The sequence below is a fragment of the Prionailurus bengalensis genome, chromosome D3 (genome assembly GCF_016509475.1).
Source record: "Prionailurus bengalensis isolate Pbe53 chromosome D3, Fcat_Pben_1.1_paternal_pri, whole genome shotgun sequence".
In the NCBI taxonomy this organism is placed as follows: domain Eukaryota; kingdom Metazoa; phylum Chordata; class Mammalia; order Carnivora; family Felidae; genus Prionailurus; species Prionailurus bengalensis.
In genome coordinates, this window is record NC_057356.1 from 76209416 (window position 1) to 76229067 (window position 19652).

The window sequence follows — 19652 nt, forward strand, 5'->3', positions numbered from 1 at the left end:
CCCAAGAAGGAAAAGAGAAACATTCCGGTTGAAGTGAAGGAAAAGAGAACCGCCCATTGTTCACCTATCTGCATAAAACATTCCACAGTGACTGGACACGGGGAACCGGCAGCCGATGGCGCAAGTGCCCAAGGACGGGAGCAGACGGCGGGAGGGAGAAGCACGTGCGCACATGGAAGGATGGCTGGTCCAACATTCTCTGGCTGGGCACCGCAGAAAGAGGAAGGAAGGGGTATAAGCAGAATCATATTCAGCTGTCTGTCCTTTCTAGGCCATCAAGTTTACGTTCTGTTGCCTAAAATGGTGAACGGCAGTTGAAACACACCAGAGGGCACGACTCCTTAAGCAAACTCCAAATGAGAGCATTCAAGGACTATGTGGTTCATCCTAAAACTGCCAACGTTCACACTATCAAGCCCATTTCTTTTGTTTTGGTTTGGTTTTTAATATTTATTTACTTTTGAGAGACAGAACGTGAGCACGGGAGGAACAGAGAGAGAGGGAGACACAGAATCTGAAATAGGCTCCAGGCTCTGAGCTGTCAGCACAGACAGCTGATGTGGGGCTTGAACTCACAAACCATGAGATCACAACCCGAGCTGAAGTCGGACGTTCAACCGACTGAGCCACCTAGGCACCCCATATCGAGCCCATCTCTAAGGAGCTCTGGGGCATCTAAGCTGAGGCTGAAGTGGAATTTCCTTTCTAATCTGCTTTCAGATAATACTATTATTAGATTTCTATCATAAGATCCTCCAAGGCTACAGGCCAACCAGCTTCTGGCATTCTCTTTTCACCTTCCAAAAGCTGCAGCCTCAATGCCTGGGGCCTGGGAGTTCGTTGCAGACAAGAGAGGTGGAGGGGACACCCTTGCAGATAAAGGCAGGGTGGTGGCCTCACTTTGAAGTGAGGGTGAGTAAAATATTCTGGAAGGAACAGATAAGACTGGCTGAACTGTTCCACTGAAGATGGCCTGCACAAGCGGACTGTAGGCAAGTGGCATTGTGCTCCCTCTCTGACCGGGCCTGTCCCGAGGAAAGAACAAATGTCTCCCAAAGAGCCCTCGCCAGTTGGGATGGGTTTCACACCGCAGCCGGAGGTCACCGGCAGGAGCACAGGGACAGAAATAGCCTACGGATGTTGACCAACACAGCTGGCAGGGGGCGCATCTGCTCCGGTGAGACCAAAACACACGACTCACTGGCCCAGCCTAGTCCACCCTTGGAGCCACCGCCCAGCAAACAGTCTTTGGTGAGACCCAGGAAAAGAAAAAAAAAAAAAAAGAACTCAGAATTGGATTTTTGAATAGCGAAACTTCATTCATTTCCAGCCCATCAGTTTAGCTCCACAACAGTTCAAATGTCTGATTTGTGCGTGACTCTTTGAGAGAAAGGTGTGAAATATATAGCATAATGCTTTTTAATTTGTATCACATCACGAGCCCTATGCCCTGGATGAATAATACTAAACGCTCACAGTTAAGGAATTTTTGTCACGTACGCTGCCCCAGGCTGATGCCTTTCGGGATTATCGTATTGAATATTCACAATGATCCCAGAAGTGGGGCTCTGTTACCACCCCCATTTTCAAGATGCTGCTTCGTGGGGTAAGTCATCTGCCTAAAGTCCTACAACCAGGACTGGGGAAGCCAGCCCCATCTGAAAAGAGCCACCCTCCTCCCCATCAAGCATCCTGTAAAGAACAGAGTTCTACAAAAAAAAAAAAAAAAGAAAAGAAAAAAAAAAAGAACAGAGTTCTACAGGATAGCACGTACGGCTTCGTGAAAAGCGGTCAGATTCTACGTAACTAAACTATCATCTTTTGAATGTATTTTAGATTAACTTTTGTGAAATGATTACACTTCTCATCTATTTCCTCCTGTATTCCCTAAATTCCTATAACGTGGTGTAGCCACATGAAACCAGTTCCAAGTTATATTCCCTCATAAAACTGACCCTGTGAGTTAGTAGTCAATTCTATGCAAAGCCAGTGCAAGCTGCAATTTCTATACCAGCCACCAAGCCACAACTACTTCCCTAAAAAATGAGAGCTTGAGGGGTGTCAGGGTGGCTCAGTCAGTTAAGCGTCCAACTCCTGATTTCGGCTCAGGTCATGATCTTGAGGTTCATTGAGTTTGAGCTCCTTATCGTTCTTTGTGAGGACGGCGTGCAGTCTGCTTGGGATTCTCTGTCTCTGCTCCTACCCCCCCCGCACGCATGTTCTCTCTCTCTCCCTCTCTTTCTCTCTCAAAACAGATAAAATAAACTTTTTTTAAAAATGAGAGCTTGAAACATTTCTGTCCATTATCATCACATTGTTTTGCCGAAAGAGAATCTTTCCCAATAGAAATAAACAAATAGACACAGTTTAAAAGTATACTTTAGGGGCGCCTGGGTGGCTCAGTCGGTTGAGCATCTGACTTCGGCTCAGGTCATGATCTCACAGGTCGTGAGTTCGAGCCCCACGTCGGGCTCTGTGCTGACAGTTCAGAGCCTGGAGCCTGCTTCAGATTCTGTGTGTCTTTCTCTCTCTGCCCTCAACCCACTCACATTCTGTCTCCATCTGTTTCAAAAGTAAATAAACATTAAAAATATTTAAAAAAAAATTTTTTTTAACGTTTATTTATTTTTGAGACAGAGAGAGAGCATGAACAGGGGAGGGTCAGAGAAAGAGGGAGACACAGAATCTGAAACAGGCTCCAGGCTCTGAGCCATCAGCACAGAGCCCGACGCGGGGCTTGAACCCACAGACTGAGATCATGACCTGAGCCGAAGCCGGACGCTCAACCGACTGAGCCACCCAGGCGCCCCAAAAATATTTTTTAAAAAAGTATACTTTACAATTTTGTAGGAAAGTAGGAGAAGGGAGGAGGAAGAAGGACAGGAACAGAGGAGAGGCAGAGAAGCCAGAAAGCGGGAAGGAAAAGCCACACCAAGGGGGTGAGGCACCTGGGTCTTTGTGACTGGGCTTCAGGTCCATCTGTGAAGTACACAGAATCTCTTCCTAGATAATGTGGGCGAGGCCCTGAAGGAGCCACAGAGCCACCCCTGATAATCTGGGTCTTCGGCACAAAGCTCCCCAAGGCAGTTTCCAAACCTTGAAGCCACCTCATTTTTCCTACATCTGCATTCTGTGCGACCACTGGCCCTCATACTCGTATGTAGCATCTCTCCGGTAAGTTGTACGAGGTCTTCTCTCTGTCACTTAACAGATGAGCCTGCAGCGGCGGTCCCTCCCACTGGCCCGGGAGCTCCTAAGTAGAAACCGCAGTTTTGAATACAAAAAGCAGTATCGAAGTGCTGAAGTATCGAAGCAATATCGAGAAGCACCCAAGGTGCCACTGACGAATCAATGAGTGGACATTCTTGGGCCTCATTAAGCGCCACAGCCTTAACCCCACAGCAGGTGTGCCAAAGCTGTCAGGGGGCCACCTACCATGCAGGCGACAGAAATAATTTAACTTGCCTGCTCACAGGGCTCCAAACGTGAACCACAGAGGACGGCGATAGGTCGCAGGGTCACCGGTACCAGAGCCCTCTCAGGACCAGGCCCTGGACAAACTTCCAAGTTCTAGAGGAAATAAAAGTAGCCCCCTAGAGAATTTACTCTCTGCCTCAGTGAAAACTACCAGGAAGCTCAGCTCCATGAAGGTAAGGGTGTGACTCACTCACTACTTTATCCCCCGTGTAGCCAGTGCTTATAAATACCCAGTGGTGGGGCTGGGTGGAAGGACGGACGGAAGTGGGAATGAATATGTGAACGAGCAGGTACGTGAGTGAGCAAAAGGGCAAGTGAATGGCGTGAGGAAGGAGGAAGCATGATTGCTTGGGACATTAGTAAAGTGACTGGACAGGCAAGCCGCTGAGCTGCCGGTGCCTCAGACACCCTAAACTTATCCCCAAAGTTATAGTGAAGAATCAACTCCCTTCTTCACGTAAGTCTCTATAGGATAGAGGGTCATATGACCAATCACTCATGTTTTAAAAATCACTCTCACAGGGGCGCCTGGGTGGCTCGGTCGGTTAAGCGTCCGACTTCGGCTCAGGTCATGATCTCACGGTCCATGAGTTCGAGTCCCGCATCAGGCTCTGTGCTGACAACTCGAAGCCTGGAGCGTGCTTCGGATTCTGTGTCTCCCTCTCTCTCTGCCCGTCCCCTGCTCATGCTCTGTCTCTGTCTCAAAAATAAATAAAAACATTAAAAAAAATTTAAAAATCACTCTCACAATTCTGACTATGAAAATGTGAAATGGATTATTACTATTCTTTGGTCCCTGCCAAAGCAGGGAATAATCCTAGAATCTAGATGATTGCAACTTCCTTTGTACTAGATGGCCGCAGATGGGAATAATCAGATGTCTGATAGTAAGTGGGGCAGTGGGTTAAATCCGGGTCATTCCATAGGACTCTTTCCAGGCCAACCCAGGAGGCTGGGGCCACGGCTGGCCTGTCTGGTCCGGACAACCCGGCAGCCCCAGCACGGAGGGGTGAGGAGGTGGGAAGGATGCCGTCCGTCCACATTCCTTTTTCAACTCTAACAGTTCTGCTAGGGTCCTCGATGGTGATGGAGCCTGCACAACCAGGCCAACAGAAACAATGGCATGTTGCCACCTCCTCTGTCCACTGGAGACAGCAGAGCAATTGCAGATCTGATTCACACTAAACCTTTTATCGTGATAAACTGTTAATGACCAGAGAGACAGTTTCTTCTGTATCAGGTGGGTGTGAGTGTCCCTCGTCTAACATTTTCAAGATACGTTGTGGGACGTTGTGGGACATGTGGCTGAACGGCAATAAGAAATGCCCTTGAGCCACGGCCAAGGCAGGAAGCAAACTCGACACACAGAAGCATGATTGAGCAATTTTCCAAGTGCGATGAGCTGAGGGCTACAGCCCTTGTCCCTGTGTGCGATGGGACACGGTGGCTTCTGAGAGCAGCTTGAGGTGACACTTAGAGGTGTTTTCTCAGAGAAGAGGGAAATGCTTTTGGGCCTGCCTGGTGGGGCCACCGTCCTTGAAGGTGGCCACTGTGTCACACGCCTGTCCTGATCCGGAAGCCCCAAGATGTATCTGTAATGAATGTATTTCCTGTGTCCTAACATGCACATTTTTTGATTGAACATTTCTCATACTGGTGCACACCCACAACAGATGTGGTCTTAAAACTACCCGGCAGAGTTTTTGTCTTAGTATATATAAAAACAATGGTGGGTCCCACAATCAATGGCGTCTGGAATGCAATTAAACACGGCACTTACAATTCATTCCTATAGTGACTGCTACATTCTGCACATTATTATTCTGCCTTAGCGGTTCTCAGAGGACAGTCTCCAGACACACACAATCCTCTTTTCAGGACCTCGCACTAGCTGGTGTTGCCGAGAGCCGAGAACAGTTGCTGAAGATCCACACAGAAAGAAAAAGCAGTGACAGCAGCCCCAAGACTTCTTCCAGAGCAATGACATACGCATCTTGTATACATGGGATGTGGCCTCTTCCTTATAACCTAGCTCAACTTCACACACACCTCAAGCTTCCTTTTGAAACTAACGTTCCAAACCTTGAGCTCTTCCATATCTAACATAAGGAAGAAACAGGCTCCACAGCCAAGGCCAGGATAGTGCCTCGAGAACTGAGCTAAGTGATCACGCGTCATGTAGGAACCCCCACAAACCGACAGAACTCCATGTGCCGTCCAATAGCGTTTGGACCTTCGTACCTACTTTGAAAGAACAAAACTGAGATGTTAGTGAAGAAACACTGTACCTGTGTTGGGGGATAAGTCATCTAGCAGCTTCACCATGCCTTCTCCCTGCTTGGAAGTCCACATCTTGATGGGGGACCCGCCTCCGATCCTGCGGTATTGCTCCTGAATTTTGGGGGTCCGGCGTTTGGCGATGATTGGTGCCAGCTTACTAAATCATTTAACAGGTAGGTAAGTGGCTTTTGTTCCACCTTAGCAACCTCAGAAACTACTCAATAGAAAAGATAAGCAAAATTGTAAGAAGAGCCTAAGAAGATCACGCCTTTAAAAATAGAGGCTTGAGGTCATTGACGACAGCCAGCTCTTTTGGAGCTGTCTCTTTTAGAGAGAGGAAAACAAAACACTCTCTGGGGATTAGCCACCTCTGCCCCACGAGTTCCTCTCGCAACTCACCCTGAAGATTCAGGACACCACTCAGGCGCAGACCCTAGATGCGGGCCAGCCACTATCTTAACACTTCCTGATCCTACACCTAGCAGGAACTAGGATATGTAAGACATTCGGAAGCAAAAAATACTCTTACTTTAAGAAAATGTATTAAAAAAAAAAAAAGAAAGAAAATGTTTATTAATCACAGATACATTTGAATATGTGAGCAAAGTTGAATGCACAGCACAGGAATGTTCATTGCAACACTGTAAACAACATATATGTCCACCAGTGAGCCACTGGTTAAATAAATTAAATTATGACCAGGCAAGGCATTCTATACAGTCATGAAAAAAAATAATAAACCGGGCCTATATAATCTGTTATAGAATAATCTCCAAGACACATTGTTAATTAAAAAAAAAAAAAAATAGCAAAGTGTTAAATAATATACATAAGTACATTCCCATCTGTGTTAAAAAGGACAGGAGAGATATATATGTGCATATATACATATATATCTATATTTATAGATATATAGACAAGCACATGCTTGGATATGCATGGACTGTTTCTGGATGGTCACCAGAAATACATCTGTACAACTGCAGATTTCTGTATTTCTGGTTACATCTGTAACCTCCATGGTGGGTAACTGGGAGGCTGGAGTTCAAGAAGAGACACTTGCTTTTTACTGTGAACATGTTTATGCTGTTTGCATTTTTTATTACGTGCATGTATAAATTTTTCATTACAAAAACCTACTTTAAAAGAGAAAGAAAAGAAAGAAGGAGGGAGGCTTGAAAGGAAGAGGACAGCCACAATATTATTAATGAATAATAATCATTGCTTCCCTGAATATTAATCAGCTGTTGAGGGTCAAGTACAAATATATCGGTAACAATCTTTAAAGGGACATCAGGGGTGCCTGGCTGGCTCAGTCGGTTGAGTGGCCAACTCTTGATTTTGACTCAGGTCATGATTCCAGGGTTGTGGGATGGAGCCTATTTAAGATTCTCTCTCCCTCTCTCTCCCTCTGCCCCTCACTCCCGCTTGCACGCTCTCCCTAAAATAAAATTTAAAAAAAATTTAAAGGGACATCAGGTGTGTCAAGACAACTGCCATTTCCAGAGCTCTAGGGAGGAAAGGGCTCAAGGAGAGGCCCCCCAACTTGCTTTCTCTCTCCCCTGCATTTCTCTCAACATCATATCCTTCTTATACAATGGAAAATAATGATGCTGCTCTAGTCACCACCAGATATGCACAAAAACCATTTATTTTCTGTAACTATAGAACTGACGTACACGTAAGGCAAGATGCACTACACAAGTTAGGAATAAGTGCAGGTGTTTCCACGCGTCTTACTTTTGAATAGGAAGCGTCATCAAGTCTCGGTCCAGGAAGAGCCTCAAAAGGAAGTCGTGAACATCTCCCAGGGTTTCAGGGCCCCCCATGTTCAGCATTAATATTCCAGTCTTCGGCTTCCTACATAAAATAAAATGCAGTTGACTTGTAGCTTTTTATTTTTCTGTAAGGTACACTGTTGGTTCAGCTAGCAAACTCACATCCAATCTGTTCAGAGGTACAAACCTACAGATCTTTTCACTGCTATCACCTGGCTGCGTATCTGGGAATGCACAACGCCTCCGGTTCTGCACGGTCCCAGTTCTGACTCTGACCTTGGTCTCCCAGCTCCATCCATGGCACTGGTCTTCTCTGGGCTTGAAATGTTTCCCCATTAAGTTGTCAGTCCTGAACAAAAATCCCTCCCATTCTTTAAGAACTGAGAGTCAAGGTATAAAGCTCAAATTGTCCTGAGGCTGAAGCAAACATTTATATGAATGCCTTACAGATACACAAATTACTTGGTCTCTCCAAACTTCAGTCTCCTCGTATACAGGGAGTCCAGCAACGACCTCAAAAGGTTGTTTTGATGGGGCGCCTGGGTGGCTCAGTCGGTTAAGCGTCCGACTTCAGCTCAGGTCACGATCTCGCGGTCCCTGAGTTCGAGCCCCGCGTTGGGCTCTGGGCTGATGGCTCAGAGCCTGGAGCCTGCTTCCGATTCTGTGTCTCCCTCTCTCTCTGACCCTCCCCCATTCATGCTCTGTCTCTCTCTGTCTCAAAAATAAATAAACTTAAAAAAAAATTAAAAAAAAAAAGGTTGTTTTGAGAATAGACAGCCTAGTTATTTAGCATGATCTGGAACATATAGTAAGTTCTATCATACACAGAGAAACCACGGGTTTCCCTTTTAAACCTCCACAGTATAATAACCAGCCCATCTCTCATTCTTTTATCTGCTCCTTTCCCTTTAGTTAAACTATTATTATTGACAAATGATTTCTTGCTACTCTGCTTCTTCTCCAGAGCCCACTGTTCCCCCGTAGTGTCTCCTGTACGATAAAGTACACCTCTCACTTTGCACTCACCTCTTGATCCTCTACCTAGAGCCACTGCTTAAGGGATTCTGGCAAGAAATTGCTCTTACTCAAATAGGTCCCAGGCTAAAGAATCAAGCACTGAAGGAACAAGAAGAAGCAAAAAGAAAATCAAGTAGTCTGGGGGAAGTTAAATCAACAAAAGAACCATGCCAGCTCTGAACCTCTAAAATCCAGAGGAGCTCTGGACCCTGCACAGACTAAAGTGAGGTAGGCCGAGATGAGTTCTCCATTCCTAAACACCTTCAGGGGGCAAGAAGGGGCCAGGGCGGGACCAGGTGCCGCCCGCATGCTTCCGGTAGCCGCCGGAAGCCCAAGGCTACAGACATGGAACCATGGGGTCAGAGCCTAAAATGAGGCCCTGGAGAACTGGGGGCCGTGCAGTGAAAGAGTCTGCAGGTGGGGACACTACAGGACAAGGAGTGTTTCTTCCATTCATGGTTTTTTGGTTTGGTTTTTTTTTTTTGGCATTCGTAAAAATGTAGATATAATTTATATACCATAAAGTTTTCCATTTTATTTTTAAAAAAAATTTTTTTTCAACGTTTATTTATTTTTGGGACAGAGAGAGACAGAGCACGAACGGGGGAGGGGCAGAGAGAGAGGGAGACACAGAATCGGAAACAGGCTCCAGGCTCTGAGCCATCAGCCCAGAGCCCGACGCGGGGCTCGAACTCACGGACCGCGAGATCGTGACCTGGCTGAAGTCGGACGCTTAACCGACTGCGCCACCCAGGCGCCCCAAAGTTTTCCATTTTAAAATACAATTCAGTGCTTTCTAATATACACACAAAGTTATGCAACCATACCAACTCTCTAATTCCTGAACATTTTCATCACCCCCCAAAAATATTCCCACATACTAGAACCATTCCCCATCCTCCCTCTGTCTCATTCTTGGCAACTAATCCTCCGCTTTCTCAGTCTATGCATTTGCCTATTCATAGAAATGGAATCACATGATATGTAGCCCTTTGGGCCTGGTTTCTTTCACTTGGCATAAAATGTTCAAAGTTCATCCACGTGACAGCGTGAATCAGTACTTCTTTCCTTTTTATGGCTGAATAATACTCCACAGCACGGATGGATGTACTCTCCATTCACCCTTGATAAAGCAGTGAGAAACGACCAGCCTGGAGTTTATTTAAAACTCCACTGGTACAAAGGCTGAGGGGTCCCACTGTCTAAGCCTCCTACATCAAGGCCACCTCCAGCTACCGCAGTGACTAAGCCAATCCTGCAGACCTGGATCCTGTTTGGAAGACTGTCCCTAATGTGTGCTAAAGCCAATGAGATCAGGATGACATTTTAATTGCAATTTTTAAACAAGTGCTAACAACACTTGGGATAATGTTAGGCAGCAGAGTGTGTCAAATTCATACAGGAAGAAACTGTTTTCATGCCAAACATACTACAGGTGAATGAGGTAGAAATCTGAATTCTCAACCTAAATTTGCAAAACAAGCTGAGGCAAAATTGCTGGGGTTAGCAGAATGCTGCATTCCAGTGAAGTCAGAGATCTCCTAATTTAGACCCCACTGTAAGGACAAACTAAGTTCGCCTTTCACATCATTGTCTTAGACAGCATTTCTCTTCCTCGGCACCACTGACATTTTTGGCTGGATGAGTCTTTGCTGTGGAGGGCTATGGTGTATGTTGCAGGGTTCTAGTAGCATCCCAGCCTCTACTTGCCGGAAAGCACAGCACACACCCCGTCCCAGTTGTGACAACCAAAACGTCTCCAGACATGGCCATTGCCAAATATGTTGGAGGTGGGGAGCATCCCCCTCCCTCTACTGAGAACCACTGGGTTAGAGGAAGGGGGTTTCATCTCCTTTTTACTAAGCAACTACTCTGGAGGATGTCATTGTCCCACAGCTTTACCACCTCCTCTCACCAAAAGTCCTATCAATGAATTAACAAGCTGGTGTTTAGGTTTTTTTCTTAATACCTAAAAATTCCAGATTCATTATATTGTGAAATTGTAAAATGCTCCCTTAATCTTTCCACTTAGACCACCCGTGCTCTGAGATCCTGTCTCTCACCCTCAAAATCTGTGACTCACAATAAATTAAGCGCATTTTTCCATGGATGGCTGCCAGTTAACAGATTACTGGTTAAGAAACCCCAGGCTAAGAGACTTACCTAAGCCATAGAGGGTATCAATGTGCAAACGAGATTTAGAACTGCTTTTCATCTATAACACCTGAGCTCAGAACAAGAGTGGCTTTAAATTGGATATGACTCTGCCCTGCAAACCCGTGTTTTATAAACCGTGTTGATCTTACACATGAAAGTGATGCACATGATTTGGAAATACCTAAATACACGTGCACTTAATTCAAAACTGTGTTATGCATGACGAATGGCGCATTAGCTGCCCTAGTCTGACACCCTCTATTCGAGAATGCGAAGTGCAAAGCCTTAGCCGTGGTCTCTGTTCTCCTCTCCTCCAGACAGAGCCCATCTGAGACCAAGCTCTGAATGTCAAGTTCCCTTTGTTTGAATGTAAAGGTGTAAATAGGGGAACATATTTAAAACTTCTCGCTTGAAAAGGTTTCAACATTCTGCCATTTTTATATTCTGGGACTCTCAAAATAGGAGGTTTTTCCTTTGAGCTACTAATTGTACATAACAGAAACTTAAGATCATCAATTAATAAAGAAACAGAATCATTCAATTATACTGTATATAGTCAGCATCAAGATAAAGACACAAATTCTACCTCTTCATGAAACCTCCAAGATGTAATTGGCCTGAGGATCTATGCTGCCTCTAGAACAGCGTTTGGGAAACTACAGCCCACGGGCCAGATCTGTATACACACCCTGCCTATTTTTGTAAATAAAGTTTTATTGGAACACAGCTCCACTCATTATTTTACATAGTCGCTAAGGCTGCTTTCACATTATAACAGCAGAGTTGGATAGCAGCAAAAGAGGCCAAATGGCCCACTATCTATCCCTTTACAGGCGAGTCGGCTGACCCCCGGGCTAGTGGAGGTCTCATCTGCTATAGTCCGAGCACTGCGCAGCACGAGGCCTTCAGGTCTGGCACCAGAATGATATACAGAAACACTGATCACTTCATCATCTCTACTATTTTAAAACTAGAAACAATGCAAGTGCCCCATAACATGAGAATGGATAAATAAACTGTGATTTCGTAAAATACTCGTATGCTATTAAAGTAATGGCGAATATTTATATTTATATGGTAGATATATTATTAAATTTAAAAAGAAGAAACTTAAAAAATACTATGTGCACGACTGTCACATTTTGGTAAATATTTGCTGAATAAATATCAATCGGTACAGACATAGACACAAAACACTGGGTGGTGGGATTATCAGTGATTTTTTTTACTTTTTTTGGCCCGTCTACATGTCCTAAAATGAACCCATTTCTTTTGTATAAAGATGATACAGAGTTACTTAATGGAATTTGATATTTTTAGATTTTTATTTAATTTAATGATATTAAGGTTATATTATTGGCTTTTGCTACTAGGATAGTATAGCAATGAAATAATTTTTCTCCCAGAAATCACTGAATCAGTTCTTCCTGATTCACTGAATTCAGTTTCTCCCAGAAACACTGAATCAGTTCTTCAGGTTACATCAAATACTCACCCTAAACCCTAAGGACTTAAAGCACTTTGGACCATGGCTAAGGTGAGAAAAACGGGGCTGTGGGGACACACAGGAACGGTGTCCAGGCCGCCAGGACAGAGACAGCGTCCCTGCTTCCTGTTTTCCTCACCAGATTCGATCACTTAGGAGGCCAGAGAGTGGAAAAGAGATGATCCGAGGCCCCACCCCTAATGCTCTATCCCCCTTCAAACCTCAGTTTACTCAGTGTTCAGTCAACGTACCCAAGTTCACACAATGAAAAATAACAACCACAAAACAGGACTATTTTCATAGCTCTATCGCTAGAGGAACCAACCGTCAAGGAGTTACTAGTTTGCAACCCGTCTCCTTCTTTCGCTTGGCTAGCGTTAAGGTGGGCTATTTCTAGGCACCCAGCTAAACAACTGCCCGTTCGAGTCCTGTGCTGCCCCTGTATGAGAGGAAGACCTAAGAAGCGCTGTGGCTTCCGTGATGGAAGAGGAGGCCCGGAACAACGCCAGGCCTGCTGACATCCACCCGCAAACAGCAGGGGTGACGTCCGAAACAGGTACTTTATCCCTTTAACAAATCACAAATCGTATTATGTCATTTCGAATTCCGCTCACCCTGTTAACAGTGGAAAACAATGGCAGGGTTTGCTAGATAAATTCTTGACGGATTAGTCACTCCTTAGCCTAAACAGAACATACATTTCATAGGTATAATTATGTCAGTTTCATAAACACATTTCTAGTGTCCATGAAATTTGTGTTACATGACATATTCCAGAACTAAATTCCTACATGATCTGCAGACTGTTGGTCCTGAGTTACGTGTCCTTTAACAAAAGCCCGGTGGGGTTTTTATTTGTCAATCATATCTCAAAAAAGCCGGGGAAAAAATTTTTCACAACAATTGTTTAAATCTATAAAAACTCCCCCCAAATGTTAAAACCTTAGCGGTGTGTGCGCGTGTGTGGGTGCAACTTGTAGCCTTCCAGCTACTGAAAGAAAGCCAAGAAAACAACACTGCGCTCCTCCCACACTAGCATTCCCCCGCAGCTCTCCTCTTAAGGCAGCCTGTATCCACTCACCGGTGTCTGCATCAACAAAAAGAGGTTCTTATTAGTACCTAAAATTAGATTCATACCTCTTCCCCGGTTGAACTTGAGGTTCTGGGCTTCTGGTACGCTGGGCTGTTTCTGTGGCAGCTGCCGCCGTGGCTCCAATCGACTGGCCCCTCCATGGTTGGCGGGCCCTTGAGCTTCCAGGCACCACTGTGACAAAAGTAAAGCAGCGGCATGAAATCCGGCTGGGAAGCAATGTCTTTGGAGGGGGTCCTCCGAGCAGAAGTCCTGGACTTAAAATTTAAAGAGACGCTATAGCACAGGTGATTTCCCCGGCGTTTCTCGGCACTCAAGCCCTCTGTGCCAAGGGTGGGGTGGCGCCTCCTGGGATGGCTTCTCAGGACCTGCACGGAGCCTTTTGAGAAACACACCTTCTCACTCTGCCCTGGCAGATGCTGACGTGATCCCTCAGGAGAATCACCGCATGCATACGGAAGTTAGTGCGCTGCTCACACGAAAGGGAGAAGCCGCGGGACGTGTTCAGACCCACCGGTTTACGGGGTGTTACTTGAGCCAGCTTTCAACCAGTTGCACAGACCTCGCATCTGTCTATAAGCCTCCTCCAATAAAGCACCAGGGCTGGAGAACCCCAGCACTGCCCTTGGACGCTGACAAGGGTGGGGGGTTCTACTTTAGAGGGCCCCTTCTGGCCCTCCTCGTGCTGCAGCCTCCCCCACAGGGTATGCAGTCTACACAGCCAAAGATCCATGGACCCCAGAGCCCGTGACCTACATTCCTGACCAGGCTCCCCGTACCCAGAATTCCCTGTCCCCAAAGGCCCACACCCACTCCGGGGACTGTACAGGCCTCTTTCCTAGCTCTATTCTCCTGAAAGCTGATTGGGCCATCAGTGCGAGCAATTCTTGACCTAAGGGAAGCTATTTGCAGGAGCAAGAATAGAACCTGAACCTAGACTGGAGTGTCCACATGGGTGAATGCACAAGACTCTTCACAACTCAGGGCACAGCTGGCAGTGGAAAGAGAAGCAGGGAAGCCTACAGACCAGAGGCAACGCTCCCAAGGCCACGACACTTCTGTGGGAACTCTGAAGACTTCAACAGTTCACCCTTCCAGATCATTACGAAGGTCTATTTGCCAGTATTGGAGAACAGAACATACTTCACAGCTTGTTAGCGGGCGATCCCACATATGATACATGGGTCTCCATGTGCACTCTTGTCCTGCGCCCCGCCGGAGTCAGTTGTGGGCCTGGAGAACCCACCTGGACTGAGAAGTCCATGGGCCATACTTAGTTGTACCATGAAGAATATTCATCCTTGAACGGCATACAGTGAAATTAAACTGAAGCTATACAATAGACACTCAAGGTAGCAATGGGGGTACGCTGTGCCCCACACTGTACACATGACCCATTCTCAAACCAGCCGATATGAAACCAGCTTGAGATCAGTCTCCCTCTGCCCTCCTCCTCCTTCCAAGTCAGAGGAGTCCCGGTGAGGAACTCGGGCTGTGGACCAGCAGTTCTGACCTCATGCAGCTCTGACACTTACCAGCAACGTGACTGGGGCCAGGCTATATATTTTCGAGCCTTAGTTTCCCCGGTAAAATGACAACACCCTGCTATCAGGATCCTTGTGATGATTACGGCAGATAAGACCAGTGATGCACTCTGCACAGCACCTGCCACGGACGATTAGTGCTGGCATTAGTTTCATTTGGAAGGGTCTAGGGCACAGGGACTATACCTGCTCTGATGTTTTTTCACCTACCCTGCCTATAAAATACAGGAGAATAGTATCTCCAGATTTCCAGCTCTCCATATTGTGCACATTCCCAACAGAGCCAATTACGTGAGCTTGTGCTGAATAGTCCTTATTAACTCAAAGTGGAAGTGCAAAGATTGACATATAGAAGTTCAATTCTGAACTGCATGAGATGTAACCGGGTTCTCAATCAGGCCACAATGTCTGCGATTCCTGGTATGAATGAGATATTGGATTCCATGGGGTGCTAGAATAGAATTTAGGCATTACATGATTTGACTGCTGGTGATAAGCCTTCCTCCTGTGAATCTTAAAAAGGGAGTGGCAGAAGGGAATCCGGGTGAGTCATCAACTAGTACGTTAGTATTTCCTAGCACAATTTGGGAGGGTAGTTTTTCAAGCTGTCATGCCCTATACTTAACAAAATCCTCTTCTCTGTGGCCGAACAAATTCTCAGAAGGCAATGCTGCTAATAATGGATCCTTTGTGCTCAGGATGTAGGGTTAATACACCCCCCTCTCAAGGACTTCTCTGTAACACTCCTCTCCCCTAATGATCTGAAGGTTCCAAAGAAACTAAGAGTAGTCTCTGACCAAACGACCAACAGACATGTAGCTAAAGGGGTTTTAAGTAATTGTTCAGACAAAGGACGAGCTGAGACTCCTGAAGACACTCAGTTCACAGCTTACCAGAAATCCAAGGGCACAGACAGCATTGTATAGCATAGAGCATATGTTCCAGAGCCAGAGACATCTAGCAGAAATCCCAGATAGGACCAAACAGGCTGTGTGTGGGAGTAGTTGGGCAACTCAAAGAACTACTCCAAGCCTCGCTTTTCTCATCTGTATGATGGTGATCAGGCCAACCCTGCAGGGCTGTTGTGAACATCAGGAAAAAAAAATCTTTACATCTATGTCCAGACCCAAGAACAGTGCCTGGCACACTGCATATGGTTAAGAAGTAAGAATACTCAACAGCAGGGACTTGCCCACTTATGAACTGAGACCAGGTATTCTAACCCTATTTATTTTTTTCTAATTTTGTAAACGTTTACTCATTTTTGATAAAGACGGAGCGTGAGTGGGGGAGGGGCAGAGAGAGACACACACAGAATCTGAAGCAGGCTCCAGGCTCTGAGCTGTCAGCACAGAGCCTGATGAGGGGCTCGAACTCATGGACTGTGAGATCATGACCTGAGCTGAAGTCAGACGCTTAACCGACTGAGCCACCCAGGGACCCCTTCTACCCCTACCTATGACATTAACTGCTGGTCTACCTTTTAAAGGCCTACAAACCATAAAAGCTATAAAACTAGGAAAATGCAGAAGAGAATATAAAGAAAGCAAGACTTCGTAACTCCTGGACAAACCCAAAAGGTGAAGCATTCAAAAGTATATATATGATTTAAGAGGTTCATGGGTATTAACTGGTTCTCCAAAACCAAATTATTTAATATTTTGGATGCTTAGGGATAGGGCAGGGGAGGTTACAAAGCAAGGCACACAAGTACTTTAATATATAATGAAGCCATCTTTTTTAAGTTTATTTATTTATTTTGAGAGAGAGAAATGAGGGTGGAGGGACAGGGGCAGAGAGAGAGGGAGACAGAGACTCCTAAGCAGGCTGTGCATTGCAGAGCCTGATGTGAGGCTTGAACTCACAAACTGTGAGATCATGACCTGAGCCAAAGTCGGATGCTTAACCGACTGAGCCACCCAGGCACCCCAGAGCCACTTCCTATCACATAGGAGATGAGATTTGTTTCAAAAGGTACTTATAGGTAACATTTTAAAAACTAACAAATAACTGGGGCACCTGGGTGGCTCAGTCAGTTAAGCATCCGACTCCTGATTTTGGCTCAGGTCATGATCTCACAGTTCATGAGTTTGAGCCCCACGTCGGGCTCGGCACTGAGCCTGCTTGGGATTCTCTCTCTCCCTCTCTGTCTCTGTCTCTCCCCTGCTCTCTCAAAAATAAGTAAATAAAGTTTAGAAAGTTAAAATGAACATAAATAACATTAGATATTGTGATTATTAATAAACATTTGGGGAGGGGAGGCTTTAAAAAAAGAACTATTTTCTGGTATGGCACCAAAATGTTCTAATGTCCTTAATTAAAACATTGATACTCTTCTTCATTATTCTAGATTCTTTTTCTAATTATGAAAGACATCAGACGCCTGGGTAGCTCAGCTGGTTAAGCGTCTGACTTTGGCTCAGGTCATGATCTCATGGTTTATGGGTTCGAGCCCAGCGTTGGGGTCTGTGCTGACTCTCAGAGCCTGGAGCCTGTTTTGGATTTTGTGTCTCCCTCTCTCTCTGCCCCTCCTCTGCTCATTCTCTGTCTCTCAAAAATAACGTTAAAAAGAAAGAGAGAAAGAAAGAAAGAAAGAAAGAAAGAAAGAAAGAAAGAAAGAAACATATATGCTCAGTGTTGAAAATTTGGAAAGAAAAGGCAAAAAGAAAAAACAATAATTCATTAGTCTAACAACTTTCTAATTCAAAAATATATATAGTATATACAGTATGTGGTCCACGTCAAGGAGTTTATTGATTCTGTAATATGCTAAAAACTTAGTGTAAAACTTTGTACTTTTACTTTCAGAATTCGTTTTCAGAAATACTACTCAATTTTTTCTAACTCAGATGTTAATTCCTTCATATCAACAAGATGATTAAAGTATTATAACTACATCTTAAAAATCAGAGTTCATAATTCAATTGGACTTCAAATCCACATTTGCTATGGTTTCTGAATCCTTCCGCTTAGTTACTTATAATCTGGAACAAATCATTTAAAGCTTCTTAGATTGTTCTATGACCTCAAATCTAAAACCTGTAAGACTCTGCCACAGAAATGGCTGATGAAAGAAAAGGCTAATTCAATACATCTTTCAGGCACATTACTGGCACTGTGCTTCCTCTTCTTAAAAAAAAAAAAAAAAAAAAGATGCCTTTTGCTCCACGTACCCTTTGTGCCTTGGCCCTCCCCACAAACTGGGTCTTTATTATCTTCCTCAGAAAGGCACCTGTAATAAGATATGGAAATTCAAAGTGGATTCTCTCCATTCCCTCCTAGTAGGTGCCAGACTGAAGAATTTGGGAACTTCTTAGAATATAGCAGGTCTGTGTCCGGTCATCATTCAAATGCGTTAACTAAGCATCTTAGTGTGCCCCAGCCTTTTACATAATAACTGAACATTTAAGGGTCTCAATGTATCTACTGCATGACAGGCACTGTGCTCCAAGCTTTACTGGCATCCAGCTAATCTTCATGCCAAGTCCGTGAAGTATATTATCTTTCTCCTTTCACCTTTACCCAAACTCAAGCCAGGTGAGTGCCTTACTCAAGGGGTCACAGTTAAAAATGCTGCAGAGTTAGTGTGCCAACCAGGTGTTTCTCGCACAAACTCCTCAGCTCATCCTAGAAGCACCCTACATTCAAAATTTGCATGAGAAACATGTTGGGTTGTCACTAGGTCTTGCTCGTTCTCCAAAAATCTCTAGGAAATACTAGCCCAGACTCCCTCGCAGTGGGTGCTGCCTGCCTAAGGACAAGTGAGCACCGGGTGAGGAGCATTGGGCACACTGCGACCTCCATCACCAGGGAGGGAACCCCATGACCCATGTCCGTGGTGATGACGGTGATGATGCCTTAGTTACCGTCCTCAGTGGTAGGTCCGTAACACACCCTCCCTCCCATAATGCTCACAACCCGTGACGTTCATTATTATGCTTTTACAGATAAGAAATAAGGTGCGGATAAATCCCGGCACTGCTCACGGTAACCCCGCTGACTCATGGTGCTCCGGGACCTCTCCTGGCCGCGTCCCAGGGACCCCAGAAGACCCGGTACCGCCCCGCCTTCAGCCCCTCCCAGGGGAGGGCCCCTTTCCGGTCCCTTCTCCAGGTCGCCCCTCGCCCCATAGCGCGGAGCTTCCTGCACCGCTCCCGGAACCCCCTCAAACCGGAGGGCCCCGGCGCGAGCTGCGCTGCCCACGCCGTCGCAGGGACCCCGGCAGCGGTGGCGGCCGCGACAGCCTCACTTACGCCGATCGCGGAGCAGGGCGCCCGCAGCTCGCAGGGCCGCAGCCATGTTGATGCCGCCTGAGAGCTTTCCCGGGGCAGCTTCGGCCCGGGACTCGGGTTCCTCCCACGGCGGCGCGATCGGGTATCGGCCCGGAGAGCTCCGAGCTGCTGGCACTGCCACCACAGGCCGCCTTATCTTAAGTTGCGGCCCCCTGCGCCCTCGCGGCGCACCCGCTCATTCGCTGCCTGGCCGGGCCTAGCCGGGGCTCGGGGGCGGGGCCAGGGGAAGACACGCCCCTCGAGACAGCTGGCCCGGGCGTGGGGCCTTCGGCTGGGGGAGGGGGGGTGGAAGGGGGAAAAGGGGCCCGAGGCTGTGCTAGCGGCCCCGCCCCACCAGCGGTCAGTTCCAGCCCAGCAGCCCCTCTCCCGCCCCCGGTCACCCTGAACGAACGCCCTGGTTGCATCTGCCAGTCTGGCCAAGGCGGAAACCGCCGCCACAACTCGGCAAAGGGCTCTCCAGACTTTTTCAATACTATGACTTAGATATGAGAATGCTTTTGCCTCACTTCTCCAGTTTGCTTGCCTCGTTAT

General features: G+C 46.2%; 1 protein-coding gene across 2 annotated transcripts in view; it reads right to left on the minus strand.

Annotated features, from left to right (window-relative positions):
- The window catches only part of FECH (ferrochelatase), a 38537-nt gene extending 19185 nt beyond the window's left edge, over positions 1-19352 (minus strand). Inside the window, exons 1-4 of one of the 2 annotated variants that reach the window (XM_043558958.1) lie at positions 19083-19352; positions 13333-13459; positions 7498-7617; positions 5766-5914 (exon numbers count right to left, since the gene is read on the minus strand). In XM_043558958.1, the coding sequence (XP_043414893.1) occupies positions 5766-5914; positions 7498-7617; positions 13333-13459; positions 19083-19128 (442 nt within the window). In that variant the 5' untranslated portion in view covers positions 19129-19352. The remainder of the gene's footprint in view (positions 1-5765; positions 5915-7497; positions 7618-13332; positions 13460-19082) is intronic. The other variant, XM_043558960.1, reaches the window with a different exon arrangement.
- Positions 19353-19652: the final 300 nt, after the last annotated feature.